The sequence below is a fragment of the Bubalus bubalis genome, chromosome X, assembly GCF_019923935.1.
Source record: "Bubalus bubalis isolate 160015118507 breed Murrah chromosome X, NDDB_SH_1, whole genome shotgun sequence".
In the NCBI taxonomy this organism is placed as follows: Eukaryota; Metazoa; Chordata; class Mammalia; order Artiodactyla; family Bovidae; genus Bubalus; species Bubalus bubalis.
The window spans coordinates 142,411,768-142,429,485 of record NC_059181.1 but is presented as its reverse complement, the minus strand read 5'-3'; the positions used below and the strand labels follow the sequence as shown (position 1 = coordinate 142,429,485).

General features: G+C 40.6%; 1 protein-coding gene across 2 annotated transcripts in view; it reads right to left on the bottom strand.

Annotated features, from left to right (window-relative positions):
- The window catches only part of ZNF449 (zinc finger protein 449), a 35,987-nt gene that overhangs the window by 3,942 nt on the left and 14,327 nt on the right, over positions 1-17,718 (bottom strand). Inside the window, exon 5 of one of the 2 annotated variants that reach the window (XR_003106750.3) lies at positions 11,513-11,671. Coding sequence is in view for 1 of the 2 variants with exons in the window: in XM_044936901.2 (XP_044792836.1) it covers positions 11,622-11,671 (50 nt within the window). In the remaining variant the exon portion in view is untranslated. Of the gene's footprint in view, positions 1-11,355; positions 11,672-17,718 lie in introns of those variants that run through there. The other variant, XM_044936901.2, reaches the window with a different exon arrangement.

Genomic DNA, 17,718 nt, shown 5'->3' with positions numbered 1-17,718 from the left:
ATCTCAGCGGGCAACATAACAGGACGGGGGCATACCCTACAGAATATGCGCCTAACCACAACTACAAGCAGAGATGGAGAAGTGGCACAGACACACTCTTCCACCAGCAGCAGGTGGGGGCTGGACTGGGAGGCACAGGCTGCATCATCGGTCCTTACGGTAAGGCCCGGGCCTGAATGCCCTGAGGACAATCTGAGGAAGCCAATGTGAGATAGCAACCTAAACCGTGGGATTGCTAGAGAGATGAAAAAAAAAGAAAGAAACCTTTCCTGTGAAAGGCTCTAATGCCACACGATGACCCCTGGTGTGCTCACAGAACAAAGGATTGAGCGACTACCAAATGAGAGCAAGCCAGCTGCCATTTAGGGCCCTCCCTCCCCAGTGCCAGAGAGGCAGCTGTGTGACAGCCAGAGCCGGAAGGCAAGGGGCTGCTGCAGTCTTGGCCCCAGGGACTGCATCTTCTATCAAACTGAGCAGGCTCCCAGTTGCTAATCATGTCTTCCTGGGATCCTGGACAGTTCACATCTGCCAGGAGTGTCACAACCTGAGGTCAGCTCCCCAGAGGAGATACATAGGACACCTGAGGCCGTCACAGTGCACCTAGGAAACCAAGAGGCCAGGACCGGGGGGTGCATAAGATGCATGGCCCACCTGGGACAGTGCACTCACCAAGCACCCAGTTACCAGAGTCACTCAGAGCTGGGAAAGGCACAAAACTCACAGCCCATCTGGGTCTGTGCCCCTGCAGAGCACCCCAGAACCTGAGCAGCCTAGACCTGGGAAGTGCACAAAATGCAGGGCCCACTTGGGACAATGCCCTTGCAGAGCACCCTGGAGCCTGAGCAGGGTGGACCCAGGGAGTACACGCCGCCTTGGGCTGTGGCAAACCCAGTGTGGTCCATCCACTGCAAGCACTCCCCACACAGGCCAGTGGTGTTTGTTTGCGGTGTCCCTCCCTCCCCACAACACAACTAAACAAGTGAGCCTAAATAAGTGGCCACCTTCGCCCCCTTGTATCAGGGCAGAAATTAGACATGGAAGAGAACTGAAAACAGAGGAAGTCAAAATAAACAAAGAAGGGGGAACTACTATGGAAGTGACAAGTGCAACAGATTAAAACCCTGCAGTTAATGTTGAGACCGTGCACTTGAGAGGCACCTATAGACCTTGAAAACAAGGTCTCAAGCCAGAGATAAGCCAGAATATATATAAGATACATATGCCAGATATACAAGCCAGAATAAGGGGTTATCTGACTGGTTCCAAATAGGAAAAGGAGTACGTCAAGGCTGTATATTGTCACCCTGCTTATTTAACTTATATGCAGAGTACATCATGAGAAATGCTGACTGGAAGAAGCACAAGCTGGAATCAAGATTGCCGGGAGAAATATCAATAACCTCAGATATGCAGATGACACCACTCTTATGGCAGAAAGTGAAGAGGAACTAAAAAGCCTCTTGATGAAAGTGAAAGTGGAGAGTGAAAAAGTAGGCTTAAAGCTCAACATTCAGAAAACGAAGATCATGGCATCTGGTACCATCACTTCATGGGAAATAGATGGGGAAACAGTGGAAACAGGGTCAGATTTTAGTTTTGGGGGGCTCCAAAATCACTGCAGATGGTGACTGCAGCCATGAAATTAAAAGACGCTTACTCCTTGGAAGGAAAGTTATGACCAACCTAGATAGCGTATTCAAAAGCAGAGACATTACTTTGCCAACAAAGGTTCGTCTAGTCAAGGCTATGGTTTTTCCTGTGGTCATGTATGCATGTGAGAGTTGGACTGTGAAGAAGGCTGAGCACCGAAGAATTGATACTTTTGAACTGTGGTGTTGGAGAAGACTCTTGAGAGTCCCTTGGACTGCAAGGAGATCCAACCAGTCCATTCTGAAGGAGATCAGCCCTGGGATTTCTTTGGAAGGACTGATGCTAAAGCTGAAACTCCAGTACTTTGGCCACCTCATGTTAAGAGTTGACTCATTGGAAAAGACTCTGATGCTGGAAGGGATTGGGGGCAGGAGAAGAAGGGGACGACATTGGATGAGATGGCTGGATGGCATCTCTGACTCGATGGACGTGAGTCTGAGTGAACTCCGGGAGTTGGTGATGGACAGGGAGGCCTGGCGTGCTGTGATTCATGGGGTTGCAAAGAGTCGGACACGACTGAGTGACTGAACTGAACTGAACTGACAATGAACTGACCCCACACTGCCCATAAAAGGTCCAGAGAAATGCCTAGATATATTTTTACTATGATCATTTTTTGATTTTTAAAAAATTTGGTTATTACTCTTTTAACTTTCATTTTTATAGCCTTCTATTACCTTTCTTTTTTTAAAAAAACCTATTTTTTAAGATCAATTCCATATGTATTTTTCATTTTTTGTGATTGATTTTGTTTTGTAGTTTTTATATTGTGTTTTTGAGAGTCTAACTTCTAGGTTTTTAAACTTTGCTTTTTGATATTTGTTATCAATTTTGTACCCTTAAGAATCTAATCTTCAGTATTCATTTTCACTTAGGGATATGATTACTGGCTTGATTGCTCTCTCCACTCTTGACTCTCCCTTTTCTCCTCATGATCACTTCTATCTCCCTCCTCCCTCTTCTCTTCTCTATATAACTCTGTGAATCTCTGGGTATTCCTGGCTGTGGAGAGTTGTTTCACCATTAACCTAGGGGTTTTATCTTCTGTGCTGTATGGATAGAGAAGTCTGGAGGCTACTGTAAGAGGAGGACCAAAACCCAGAGGCAGGAGGCCCAACTCCAGAACTTTAGAACATCAGAGAACTCCTGACTCCAGGGAACATTAATAAACAAGAGCTCACCCAAAAGTCTCCATACCTACACCGCAACCAAGCCCCACTCAAGAGCCAACAAGTTCCAGTGCAAGACACACCAGGTTAATTCTCCAGCAAAACAGGAACACGACACAAAACAAACCAAACCCATAGACACCCTCAAACTCACTACTTGGCACTTCATTGCATTCCAGAGAGAATAGATCCAACTCCACTCACCAGTACACAGACAGAAGTTCCCCCAACCAGGAAACCTTGAAAAGCCACTGGTCCAATCCTACCCACAGGGAGCAGACTCCACAATTAAAAGGGACCACGAACTTCCAGCCTGCAAAAAGGGCACCCCAAACACAGCAATCTAAACAAAATGAAAAGGCAGAGAAATATTCAGCAAGTGGAGGAACATGATAAAAACCGACCAAACCAAACAAATAAGGAGGAGATATGGAATCTACCTGAAAAAGAATTCAGAATAATGATAGTACAGATTGTCCAAAATCTTGAAAACAAAATGGAGTTACAGATAAATATACTAGAGACAAGGATTGAGACAATGCAATAAATGTTTAACAAGGACCTAGAAAAAATAAAGAGCCATTCAATAATGAACAATGCAATAACTGAGATTAATAACACTCTGTAGGGAACCGACAGTAGAATAACTGAGGCAGAAAAGAGGATAAGTGAGGTGGAAATAGAATGGTGGAAATAAATGAAAAAGAGAGGAAAAAAGAAAAAGGAATGAAAAAAAAAATGAAGACAACCTCAGAGGCCTCTGGGACAACGTTAAATACCCCAATTTTTGAATCATAGGTGTCCCAGAAGAAGAAGAAAAAAAGAAAGGGCATGAGAAAATACTTGAGGAGATAATAGTTGAAAACTTTCCTAAAATGGTGAAGGAAATAGCCACCCAAGTCCAAGAAACCCAGAGAGTCCCAAACAGGAGAAACCCAAGGCAAAACACCACAAGACACATCACATATTAATCAAACTAACAAAGATCAAACACAAAGAGCAAATATTAAAAGCAGCAAGGCAAAAGCAGAAAATAACACATGAGGGAATCCCTATAAGTATAATAGTTGATCTTTCAATAGAAACTCTTCAGGCCAGAAGGGAACAGCAGGACATAAAGTGATGAAGGAGAAAAACCTAAAACCAAGATTACTCTACCCAGCAATGGTCTCATTCAGATATGAAGGATAAATCAAAAGCTTTCAGTTCAGTTCAGTTGCTCAGTCATGTCTGACTCTTTGTGACCCCATGGACTGCAGCACGTCAGGCCTCCCTGTCCATCACCAACTCCCAGAGTTTACTCAAACTCATGTCCATTGAGTCCGTGATGTCATCCAACCATCTCATCCTCTGTCATCCCCTTCTTCTCTCACCTTCAATCTTTCCCAGCATCAGGGTCTTTTCAAATAAGTCAGCTCTTCACATCAGGTGGCCAAAGGATTGGAGTCTCAGCTTGAACATCTATCCTTCCAATGAACATTCAGGACTGATTTACTTTAGGACGGACTGGTTGGATCTTCTTGCAGTTCAAGGGCCTCTCAAGAGTCTTCTCCAAAACCACAGTTCAAAAGCATCAATTCTTCAGCGCTCAGCTTTCTTTATAGTCCAACTCTCACATCCATACATGACTACTGGAAAACCCATAGCCTTAACTAGATGGACCTTTGTTGGCAAAGTAATGTCTCTGCTTTTTAATATGCTATCTAGGTTGGTCATAACTTTCCTTCCAAGGAGTAAGTGTCTTTATTTCATTGCTGCAGTCATCATCTGCAGTGATTTTGGAGCCCAAAAAAATAAAGTCTGACACTGTTTCCACTGTTTTCTCCATCTATTTCCCATGAAGTGATGGGACCAGATGCCATGATCTTAGTTTTCTGAATGTTGAGCTTTAAGTCAACTTTTTCACTCTCCACTTTCACTTTCATCAAGAAGGTCTTTAGTTCCTATTCACTTTCTGCCATAAGGGTGGTGTCATCTGCATATCTGAGGTTATTGATATTTCTCCCGTCAATCTTGTTTCCAGCTTGTGCTTCATCCAGCCCAATATTTCTCATGATGTACTCTGCATAGAAGTTAAATAAGCACGGTGACAATGTATAGCCCTGACGTACTCCTTTTCCTATTTGGAACCAGTCTGTTGTTCCATGTCCAGTTCTAACTGTTGCTTCCTGACCTCCATACAGATTTCTCAAGAGGCAGATCAGGTGGTCTGGTATTCCCATCTCTTTCAGAATTTTTCCACAGTTTATTGTGATCCATGCAGTCAAAGGCTTTGGCATTGTCAAGAAAGCAGAAATAGATGTTTTTCTGGAACTCTCTTGCTTTTTCCATGATCCAGTGGATGTTGGCAATTTGATCTCTGGTTCCTCTGCCTTTTCTAAAACCAGCTTGAACATCTGGAAGTTCACAGTTCACGTATTGCTGAAGCCTGGCTTGGAGAATTTTGAGCATTACTTTACTAGCATGTGAGATGAGTACAATTGTGCGGTAGTTTGAGCATTCTTTGGCATTGCCTTTCTTTGGGATTGGAATGAAAACGGACCTTTCCCAGTCCTGTAGCCACTGCTGAGTTTTCCAAATTGGCTGGCATATTGAGTGCAGCACTTTCACAGCATCATCTTTCAGGATTTGAAATAGCTCAACTGGAATTCCATCACCTCCACTAGCTTTGTTTGTAGTGATGTTTTCTAAGGCCCACTTGACTTCACATTCCAGGATGTCTGGTTCTAGGTGAGTGATCACACCATCATGATTATCTGGGTCATAAAGATCTTTTTTGTACAGTTCTTCTGTGTATTATTGCTTTTTCATCAAAAGCTTTACAGACAAGCAAAAGCTGAGAATTTAGTACCAACAAACCAGCTCTTCAACAAATGCTAAAGGATCTTCTCTAGACAGGAAACACAGAAAGGGTTTATAAGATCAAACCCAAAACAACAAAGTAAATGGTAATTGGATCATATTTTTCAATAATTACCTTAAATGTAAATGGTTAAATGCACCAACCAAAAGACAAAGACTGGCCGAAAGGATACAAAAACAAGACCCCTATATATGCTGTCTACAAGAGACCCACCTCAAACTTAAGGACACATACATGCTGAAAGTGAGGAGCTGGAAAAAGATATTTCATGCAAATGGAGACCAAAAGAAAGCAGGAGTAGCAATACCCATATCAGATAACACAGACTTGGAAATAAAGACCGTGATAAGAGACAAAGAGGGACATAACATAATGATCAAGGGATCAATCCAAGAATTAGATATAACAATTATAAACACATATGCAGCCAACATAGGAGTACCTCAATATGTAAGACAAATGGTAATAAGTATGAAAGGGGAAATTAACAGTAACACAATAACAGTGAGAGATTTTAATACCCCCCTCGCACCTATGGATAGATCAACCAAACAGAAAATTAGCCAGGAAACACTAGCTTTAAATGATACAATGGACCAGTTAGACCTAATTGATATCTACAGGGCACTTAACCCCAAAACAATGGATTTCACCTTTTTCTCAAGTGCACAGGGAACATTCTCAAGGATAGATTACATATTGGGCCACAAATATAGCTTTGGTAAATTTTAAAAAATTGAAATCATTTCAAGCATCTTTTCTGATCACAGTGCAGTAAGATTAGATGTCAACTACAGGGGGAAAAAAAAACTATTAAAAATACAAACATATGGAGGCTAAACAACACACTTCTGAATAACCAACAGATCACAGAAGAAATCAAAAAGGAAATCAAAATATACACAGAAACAAATGAAAATGAAAACTCAACAATCCAAAACCTATGGGATTCAGTAAAAGCAGTGCTAAGAGGGAGGTTCATAGCAATACACGCCTACCTCAAGAATGAAGAGAAACATCGAATAAACAACCTAACTTTACATGTAAAGCAACTAGAAAAAGAAGAAAAGAAAGACCCCAAAGCTAGTAGAAGGAAAGAAATCATAAATAAGAGCAGAAATAAATGAAAAAGAAATGAAGGAGACTATAGCAAAAATCAACAAAACTAAAAGCTGGTTATTTAAGAAGATAAATAAAATAGACAAACAGTCAGACTCATCAAGAAAAAAAGGGAGAAGAATCAAATCAATAAAATTAGAAATGAAAATGGAGAAATCACAACAGACAACAGAGAAATACAAAAGATCATAAGAGACTACCATTAACAATTATATGCCAATAAAATGGACAACTTGGAAAAAATGGAATTCTTAGGAAAGTATAACCTTTAAAAGCTGAACCAGGAAGAAATAGAAAATCTTAACAGACCCATCACGAGCACAGAAATCAGAATTGTAATAAAAAATGTTCCAACAAACAAAAGCCCAGGAACAGACGGCTTCACAGGTGAATTCTATCAAAAATTTAGAGAAGAGCTAACACCTATCCTACTCAAACTCTTCCAGAAAATTGCAGAGGAAGATAAACTGCCAAACTCATTCTATGAGGCCACCATCACCCTAATACCAAAACTAGACAAAGATGCCACAGAAAAGAAAACCACAGGCCAATATCACTGATGAACATAGATGCAAAAATTCTCAACAAAATTCTAGCAAACAGAATCCAACAACATAATAAAAAGATCATATATCATGGCCAAGTGGGTTTTATCCCAGGAATGCAAGTGTTCTTCAATATTTACAAATCAATCAATGTGATACACATGTTCTTCAATATTAACAAATTGAAAGAGAAAGCCATATGATTATCTCAATAGTTGCCAAGAAAGCCTTTGACAAAATTTAACACCCATTTATGATAAAAACTCTCCAGAAAGCAGGCATAGAAGGAACATAACTCAACATAATAAAAAACATATATGACAAACCCACAGCAAACATTATCCTCAATGGTGAAAGATTGAAAGCATTTCCTCTAAAATCAGGAATAAGACAAGGGTGCCCACTCTCACCACTACTATTCAACATAGTTTTAGAAGTCCTAGCCACAGCAATCAGAGAAGAAAAAGAAATAAAAGGAATCCAGATTGGAAAAGAAGAAGTAAAACTCTCACCACTTGCAGATGACATGATCCTCTACATTGAAAACTCTAAAGACACCATCAGAAAATTACTAGAGCTAATCAATGAATATAGTAAAGTTGCAGGATATAAAATTAATACACAGAAATTCCTTGCATTCCTATACACTAGCAAAGGAAAAAACAGAAAGAGAAATTAAGGAAATAATCCCATTCACCATTGCAACCAAAAGAATAAAATACTTAGGAATAAATTTACATAAAGAAACAAAAGACCTATATATAGAAAATTATAAAACACTGGTGAAAAAATCAAAGATGACACAAATAGATGGACAAACATACTATGTTTGTGGATTGGAATAATCCATATAGTGAAAATGAGTACCCCCAAAGGAATCTATAGATTCAACACAATCCCTATCAAGCTACCAATGGTATTTTTTACAGAACTGGAACAAATAATTTGACAATTTGTATGGTAACAGATAAAACCTCGAATAACCAAAGCAATCTTGAGAAAGAAGAATGGAACTGGATAAATCAACCTTCCTCACTTCAGACTATACTACAAAGCCACAGTCATCAAGACAGTATGGTACTGGGACAAAGACAGAAATATAGATCAATGGAACAAAATAGAAAGCACAGAGATAAATCCACATATCTATGGACACCTTATCTTTGACAAAGGAGGCAAAAATATACAATGGAGAAAGACAATCTCTTCAATAAGTGGTACTGGGAGAACTGGTCAATCAAGTGTAAAAGAATGAAACTAAAACACTTTCTAACACCATACACAAAAATAAATTCAAAATGTCTGTTTCTCCATTGCTGCCCTGCAAATAAATTCTTAAGTATCATTTTTCTATATTCTGCACATATGCATTAGTATATGATTTTATATTTCTCTTACTGACTTACTTCACTCTGTATAATAGGCTCTAGGTTCATCCACCTCATTAGAACTGACTAAAATGCATTCTTTTTTTTAATTTTGTTGTTTTCTGTCAAACCTCAACATGAATCAGCCATAGGTATACATATATCTCATCCCTTTTGAACCTCCCTCCCATCTCCGTCCCCATTCCACCCCTCTAGGTTGATTCAGAGCCCCTGTTTGAGTTTCCTGAGCCATACAGCAAATTCCCGTTGACTATCTATTTTACACATGGTAATGTAAGTTTCCATGTTACTCTTTCCATTCATCTCACCCTCTCCTCCCCTCCCCCTATGTCCATAAGTCTATTCTCTATGTCTGTTTTTTCACTGCAGCCCTGTAAATAAATTCTTCAGAACCATTTTTCTAGATTCCATATATGTGTGTTAGAATACAATATTTATCTTTCTCTTTCTGAATCACTTCACCCTGTATAATAGGTTCTAGGTTCATCCACCTTATCAGAACTGACTCAAATGTGTTCCTTTTTATGGCTGAGTAATATTCCATTGTGTATATGTACCACAACTTCTTTATCTATTCATCTGTCAATGGACATCTACATTGCTTCTATGTTCTGGCTATTGCAAATAGTGCTGCAATGAACAATGGGATACATGTGTAATAGACTTATGGACATGGTAAGAGGAGAGGAGAAGGTGACGTGTATGGAGAGAGTAACGTGGAAACTTACATTACCATATGTAAAATAGATAGCCAATGGGAATTTGCTGTATGGCTCAGGAAACTGAAACAGGGACTCTGTATAAACCTAGAGGGGTGGGATAGGGAGGGAGATTGGAGGGAGGTTCAAAATGGAGGGGGTATATGTATACCTATGGCTGATTCATGTTGAGGTATGACAGAAAACAAAATTATGTAAAGCAATTATCCTTCAATTAAAAAATAAAGAAATTTTAAAAATAAATAAATTAAAAAACAAAGAAAAAAGTTTTGTTAAGAGGATGGTTTCATATATTGTGTGCTTTTTACCACAATAAAAAAGCACTAACTTTTAAAAAAATAATTAAATAAATAAATAAACTCAAAATGGATTAAATATCTAAATGTAAGACCAGAAACTATAAAACTCTTAGAGGAAAACATAGGCAGGACACTTTCTGACATAAATCACAGCATAATCCTCTATGGTCCACCTCCCAGAGTAATGGAAATAAAAACAAAAATAAACCAATGGGATCTAATTAAACTTAAAAGCTTTTGCACAATGAAGGAAACTATAAGAAAGATGAAAAGGCAACCTTCAGAATGGGAGAAAATACTAGCAAATGAAACAACTGACAAAGAATTAATCTCCAAAATATACAAGCAGCTCATGCAGCTCAATACCAGAAAAACGAACGTCCCAATCAAAAAGTGGGCCAAAGAACTAAACAGACATTTCTCCAAAGAAGACATACAGATGGCTAATAAACACATGAAAAAAGATGCTCTACCTCACTCATTATCAGAGAAATGCAAATCAAAACCACACTGAGGTACCATATCACACTGGTCAGAATGGCTGCCATCAATAAATTTACAAACAATAAATGTTGGAGAGGGTGTGGAGAAAGTGTAACCCTCTTACACTGTTGGTGGGAATGCAAACTGGTACAGCCACTATGGAGAACAGTGTGGAGATTCCTTTAAAAACTGGAAATAGGACTGCCATATGACCCAGCAATCCCACTGCTGGGCATACACACCAAGGAAACCAGAATTGAAAGAGACACGTGTTCCCCAATGTTCATCGCAGCACTGTTTATAATAGCTCGGACATGGAAGCAATTTAGATGTCCATTGGCAGACGAATGGATAAGAAAATTTTGGTCCATATACACAACGGAATATTACTCAGCTATAAAAAAAGAATGCATTTGAGTCAGTTCTAATGAGGTGGATGAAACTGGAGCCTATTATAAAGAGAGAAGTCAGAAAGAGAAACACCAATACAGCATATTGACGCATAATTGGAATTTAGAAAGATGGTAACGATGATCCCATATGCAGGGCATCTTTGAGAGGGACACAGATGTAAAGAACAGACTTTTGGACTATGGGAGAAGGCAAGGGTGAGATGATTTGAGAGCATAGCATTGAAAAATGTATATTACCATATGTAAAATGGATGACCAGTGCAAGTTCAGTGCATGAAGCTGGGCACTCCAAGCCAGTGATGTGGGACAGCCCAGAGGGATGGGATGGGAAGGGAGGAGGGAAGGGGGTTCAGGATGGGGAAACGCATCTGTACATGTGACTGATTCATGTCGATGTATGCAAAAACCACCATATTGTAAAGCAATTAAAATTAATTAAATTTAAAATCCAATTAAATTAATCGATTAACAAAAAAAGAATTTTTTGATGTGGACCATAGTCTTTTTTTCATTTTTAAAGACTTTTTTGAATTTGTTACAATATTGCTTCTGTTTTATGTTTTGGATTTTTGGCTGCAAGGCATGTGAAATCTTAGCTCTCTGACTGGGGATCGAATCCACATCTCCTGCATTGGAAGGCAAAGTCTTAACCATTGGATCACCAGAGACCTGCCTAAATGTTATTTAAAACCAGTGCTATCCATAGAAAAGGGGGAAGATGGGAGCCATGCACCTAGTGGGGAGTGGGGACCGTGCTCTGCAAGTCTCCCCCTGCAATGGTGTGGTAGGCATGTGGTTGGAGTCCTGAAGGCACAGACCAACAATCAAAGTAATATATACATCAGTATTACTCTACATCTTTACCTCTGATACACTGTTGTCCATTCTTGCTTTGCAGACATTGTTGAGATCACAAACCATGTCCATCCATGAGTCTCCATTATCTGAGTCGGAAATGAAACAGAGCAGTACCCTATGGTCCTTCTCCCCATGTATTCCACCTGCCTTTTGTCTGTGAAACAACTTTAGCCAAAGAATACGTTTAATCAGAGAGGTGAGAAAATACAGAAGCAAAGAAAAACAGTCAAACAGGACAGAGCAATAGCAGTTTGTCAGTAAACAAAGTCAAGGATCTTTAGTTCCTTCTCAAGGGCTATAGATAATATTCTGAGCCATATCCTGTGAACTGTCTTGTAGCTACTGGAACTCCCAGGAGGTGGAAGAAGTTAACTACATGATGACCATACTATAACCATAGCATGTGCGTGCAAAGTCCCTTCAGCCATGTCCGACTCTTTGTGACACTATGGACTGTAGCCCGCCAGGCTCCTCTGTCCATGGGATTCTCCAGGCAAGAATACTGAAGTGGTTTGCCACACCCTCCTCCATGGGTTCATAACAAGCTGCCACAGGTCTGAGAAATGGCCTCAAGGAAATGGGAACAAATCAACCCTGGAACTGAAGATTGTGTGCTAAGTAATTTCAGTCGTGTCCAACTTTTTGTGACACTATGGACTGTAGCCCTCCAGGCTCCTCTGTCCATGGGATTCTCCAGGCAAGAATACTGGAGTGTTGCCACTGGAGTGGTTTGCCACACCCTCCTCCATGGGTTCATAACATAAGCTGCCACAGGTCTGAGAAATGGCCTTGAGGAAATGGGAATAAATCGACCCTGGAACTGAAGATTGCATGCCAAGTCACTTCAGTCGTGTCCAACTCTTTGTGACACTATGGACTGTAGCCCACCAGGCTCCTCTGTCCATGGGTTTCTCCAGGCAAGAATACTTGAGTGAGAACCCATTCCCTTCTCCAGGGGATCTTCCCCACCCAGGGATCGAACCAGCATCTTTTATGTCTCCTGCATTGTCAGGTGGGTTCTTTACCACTAGAGTCACCTGGGAAGCGTGAAACTAAAGATTAATTATACTTAAAACAATCAAGATGATGCTGGTCAGACCACTGCATGGCCAATTTCAAGATGATCATCAGAGCTGACTGTGCTGTTTCTGCATGTAGCTCCCTCTCTCCAACTATAAAAGCTCTTGCCCAGTGGTTGTCAGTGGGGGAAAGTCAGCCTTTGGACAGACAGATATCAACCCTCCCCCCACTCCCACCTCCCCCACTCGCCTATCTCCCCACCTCCCACCTCCCATTGACAGCATCCAAAATAAATCAAACTTCCCTTTCTACCCACCTGTCCTTTTTATTGGTTTTTGAGCAGCGAGCAGCCAGACCCCCCAAGTTTTGGTAATAGAAGGACCTTTGGCTCACTCTCACTAAATCTAATCTTCAAGCCTGAGTTTCCTCAGCCACAAGATGGGAACCATACTTTGCCATCAGTGATGTCCTGAGGATCAAGTGTGATTATCTTTGTAAAGTGCTCAGCACACAGGAGATGCTCAAGGGATTAGTACGCCATATCCTTATTTTGGAGCAGAACATTCTGGGGCTTGTTTTAGCATTTCTTCCTCCCTGATTGTCTTCCCATCCCTCATCCCTCTCCCCACTTCCTTCCAAGCTTTCTGGACTTATTTGTCATTTCCTTTCATTGTTTTTCTTTCCCAGAGCAGCAAATTTCCTCAGAGATTACATGGGCTTCTCTTTGGAAATCACATGTCTTTAGTCCTGCTGTGAAGCAAGAGGCAGCCCAGGACTCCAGGCTTTTCCTTGCTGGGAGCAACATTCTGCTCTGGTCCACTCAGACACCTCATGTGGAGGCTGACATGGCTTCATATCTGCACCTGTGAGTCACTTCGGGTGTGAACTCTGTGCAGGCCAGAGGGTGCCTGTTACCTGGCAGTGCCAGAAAGGTCTCTACTCTCTTTCTATATAAAAGTTACTTCTTTTCCAGGCAGTGATTAATTAGTTGAAGATCAGGTGAAGATTTTTGCCAATTTGGGGCAAAGCCATTGACTTCAACTCTATGGATTATCCATGTAGAATGCAATTTTGCTAGTACTTGAAAAAGCAGAACATACAAAAAAGGCTGGATGTGTTCAATTTTTATTCTTTTTGAAACCACTTGTCTAACTATAGATGAAATATGTGCTTATGTGAAAGGTCTAGAGATTTCGGAAGTGTATAATGACATTTCAAATCACCAAAAAATCCATCCACCTAGAATTACACCCACTGTTAGCATTTTAGTGTATTCTTGTTAGGTTTTCCTAACTCCCTGACTAGACAAAGAAGGTCTAGTTGTCTCTGCTGTACTGTTGTATAAAGTGGCACAGACTAGCCTGGGAACTGCTAGATTTCCAAAGAGCAGAGCTGTGAGCTTCTGCTGGAGCTTTTCTTCCAGTCCAACCTGGCTTGTATTCTTCTCCATCTGATGACAGTGACTGATGTCTGGGCAACAACTTCACTAAAGGAGACAGGTAAGACATGTCAGCTGGAAGCACGGTGGGAAAGGAGTAGTGAGAGAAGCAGGACTATTCATACTGCACAAAGGACTCTGTGCAGCCTCCCACTCAGACCGTAGCTTTTTTCCTTGTCTAAATGTACTGTGTACACAACAGACCCAATTTATCGTTTTAACTGTTGGCTGCTCAGTGTCTGCCTCTCTCAGGATCCTTGTAAAGTCAGGATTTGTGTATGTGTGAGCAACAGAAAGTGAAAGTGAAAGTCACTGAGTCGTATCTGACTCTTTGTGACCCCATGGAATAGTCCATGACTATTAGTCCTAGTCCATCCAGGCCAGAATACTGGAGTGGATAGCCGTTCCCGTTTCCAGGGATCTTCCCTACCCAGGGATCGAACCCAGGTCTCCCACGTTACAAGTAGATTCTTTACCACCTGAGTCACCAGGGAAGCCCAAGAATACTGGAGTGGGTAGCCTTTCCCTTCTCCAGGGGATCTTCCAAACCCAGGAATTGAACTGGGGTCTCCTGCATTGCAGGTGGAGGGAGAGGCCTTAATTGGAAAAAAAAAAATTACAGATAGGGAAAATGTACCTTACCCTACCCTCACCCGCTGTTGGAAACTTCATGCCTCTCCTTCCCAACTTGAATGCCATCTTCAGTCCTCCCAGGGACTGTGTTGTTTCTCTGGAGCCTAAATTCTGTCCACAGATGGGAGTCAGTAGCCACTGAAAACAATGTAACTGTGTGTCTACTTTCCTAAAAGAAGGGTTCTTGTTAAATCCAGCCAATAGAGGAACGCAGGCAGCAACAGTCATTTTGAAAGAGGCACCAGTTTGCTGGCACTAACCACTGTGATGGTGCTATTGGTGGGGGTGGAGGTGATGATCCTAAGAAAATGATGACTTAAAGCTTACTAGGACCAAGATCTGTGCTCAGCTTTTTTCATCTATCTCATTTAATCTTCTCAAACATCCTATAAGTACTATTAATACTTCTATCTCCATCTCTATAGATGGATTGATTATTCCAGCATTCATGATCATATTTGAAGTCACAGCTTATTGCTGACATTTTCCTGCTTGTCACACACTGAATCTTACACTTCTCCAGCAGCCACCCTCTTGTTCATAGCCCCACAATGAACTTAGAAATCATTCCAGTAGCCATCTTCATGCTTATTACATTACACTGAACCTTCACCTGATCCTAGTTTTCATTGTCATGTTGGTTATTTCACATTGAATCTTAACCTTATTTCAGTAGGCATCAGCATGCTTTTTGTCTCACACTGAACACTATCCTTACACAAGTGGTCAACATCATGTTTACTGTCCACATTGACCGGTGACTGTATTCCAGGAGCCATGACTCTTCTTGTTAGCCTGTTGTTTAGGACACTGAACTTACATTTTCCAGCTGGCAGCATCATGCTGGTTGTCTTACACTGAAACTTGACCTTATTGCAGTGGGAATCTAGTCTCATACTGCAGTATACTCCTTTGAAGTTGTCATATTCATGCTGCAGACACGACACAAAGAGTTTAACTTCTTTAGTTCTTCTGTAGCTGGAATTGAAGGATAAGCTTGAAGTTGCATGAAGAAGGGTGGTATAGTTTCTCTATTTCATGCTTTTGAAGTCTCTAGGAGCATCCATTCTGGGTCAGTTTATGTAGGAGTCAGAGAAATGAATAATTGCCTTCTATCAGCATTCATCATCATCTTGTGGCCATATATATGCTAAAATGTAAGCTTAATCCAGTGGTCATCTTCATGCTTCCTTTTTTTTTTAATTGAAGCATAGATAATTTACAATGCTATTTTCAAAGGGAGTGTGAAGAAGCAAGAAGTTTAAGGGCTATAAAGTGTGGTGTGAAGTACAGAATATTATTCATCCTGCACAGTCTTCTTGTAAGCAGCTCTTTTGCCCCTTTTCTGTCACCCCGCAGAACTTAATTAGAAAAATGAGATCACTGGGTAACATTTAACCTAACTCCTGACTTATGCTCTACTGAATGTACACAATGCCTTCCCTAACTTGGTGAGTCCCTTCCCGGATTATAAGGAGTAAGAATGAAGAATTAAATAGTTGAGGAATGACTGACTTTCTACCCCTAGTATCCCCCTTCACAAATTTGCAGGTGGACCATGTGGGCAAGATAGCATTCAAAGGAAGAGCATGAATCAGCAGATCCACACACAACAGAAAAAAGACAGAATCCAGTCCCCCTACCCTGATGATTAACCGAGATTGTTTCCCCTTTATCCCTTTAAAAGTTTTCATGTCTAAGCTGAATCTGGGGTTGATTTTGGAGTATGAATCCACCCTCACTCTGAGTAGCTGGTTTCCTGATGAAAGCAACTTTTCCTTTCCAACCAACACTTGTCTCTCGAATATTGACTTTTTGAGTGGTGAGCAGCCAAACCTGAGTTTGATAACACTCCTTTTAGTACTAAGCACTTCAAAATGAAGGCCACATTGAAAGGTGACGATAGCAGTAGGAGTATGCAAGAGAGAGAAGACCATGGACAGACTCATCATCATCATGTTGAAAGAAAACTCAGTGCAGCAGGAAGTTGTTGCATACAATCCACGCAGACTACTAACATTGTTTATTTGTAATAAACTTCTAAGGGAATTCTTCAGTGACTCAGGAGTTATATATCTTTTGAATGTAAAGTGGTTCTCTAATATATAAATCAGGTTTCCAGGTACTCCTTGGAGATAAAATATTGTTTTTGTATCATGTTGAGGATTGTAATGGATTTCACTCACTCAGACGAAGGATATGTAATATTTTAATACCTGTTAATCCTTAAAAAATGTGAACTTAGGTCATGCTAGACCTCTGAGAAGTCCTGTCTAACAATGCAACCTGGAAAAGGCTAGATAGAGACTAACTTATACATCACTCCTCGATACCAGTAGTTAAAATTCCAGAATTAGGGGATTCAGTAAACTGATTATTAATCCTGAGGAAAGACTAGGAGATGAGTTGTCTTCTCATCTGTTCCATATTTGTTACAGAAGACTAGAAAAGAATGAGGAGAATCCGGATTCTCTTGGGTCTAAGGACACTTTGCAAATTTTATTAAATATGTGCCTTTAAAAAAACCTAAATGAACTTTAAAAGTAGAAATAAAGTGAACCTCATTTTCTAATCACAGTGCAGGAAAACCAAAAATTAAGAGGAAAATGGCAATGCTGTACAGTTCTTGGGTCAAAGAGAAATTATAATGAAAACTGTGATAAGTTTGAAAACATCAATAATAACATGGTGATGGTTAATTTTATGTGCAATTTGGCTGAACTAAAGGATGCCCAGATTGCTGGTACAACATGATTTCTGGGCATGTCTGTGAGTATTTTCAGAAAAGATTTGCACTCATTCAGTGAACTGAGTTCCACCTTCATTGATATGTGTAGGCATCATCCAATCTGTTGAGGGGCTGAATAGAACAAAAAGGCAGAGGAAGGGCGAATTCCCTCTTCAGCTGGAATGTCCATCTTTTCCTGCCCTTGAACACTGGAGCTCCTGCTTTTCTGGCTTTCAGACTCAGGGACCTACACCTGCAGCTCCCCTTGCCTTGCCTCCCCCCATCTCCATTCTCAGGCTTTTGGCTTTGGACTGAGAGATAAACCATTGGCTCCCTTGGTTCTTACATCTTCATACCTGGACTGGATTACACCACCAGCTTTCCTTTTTCATC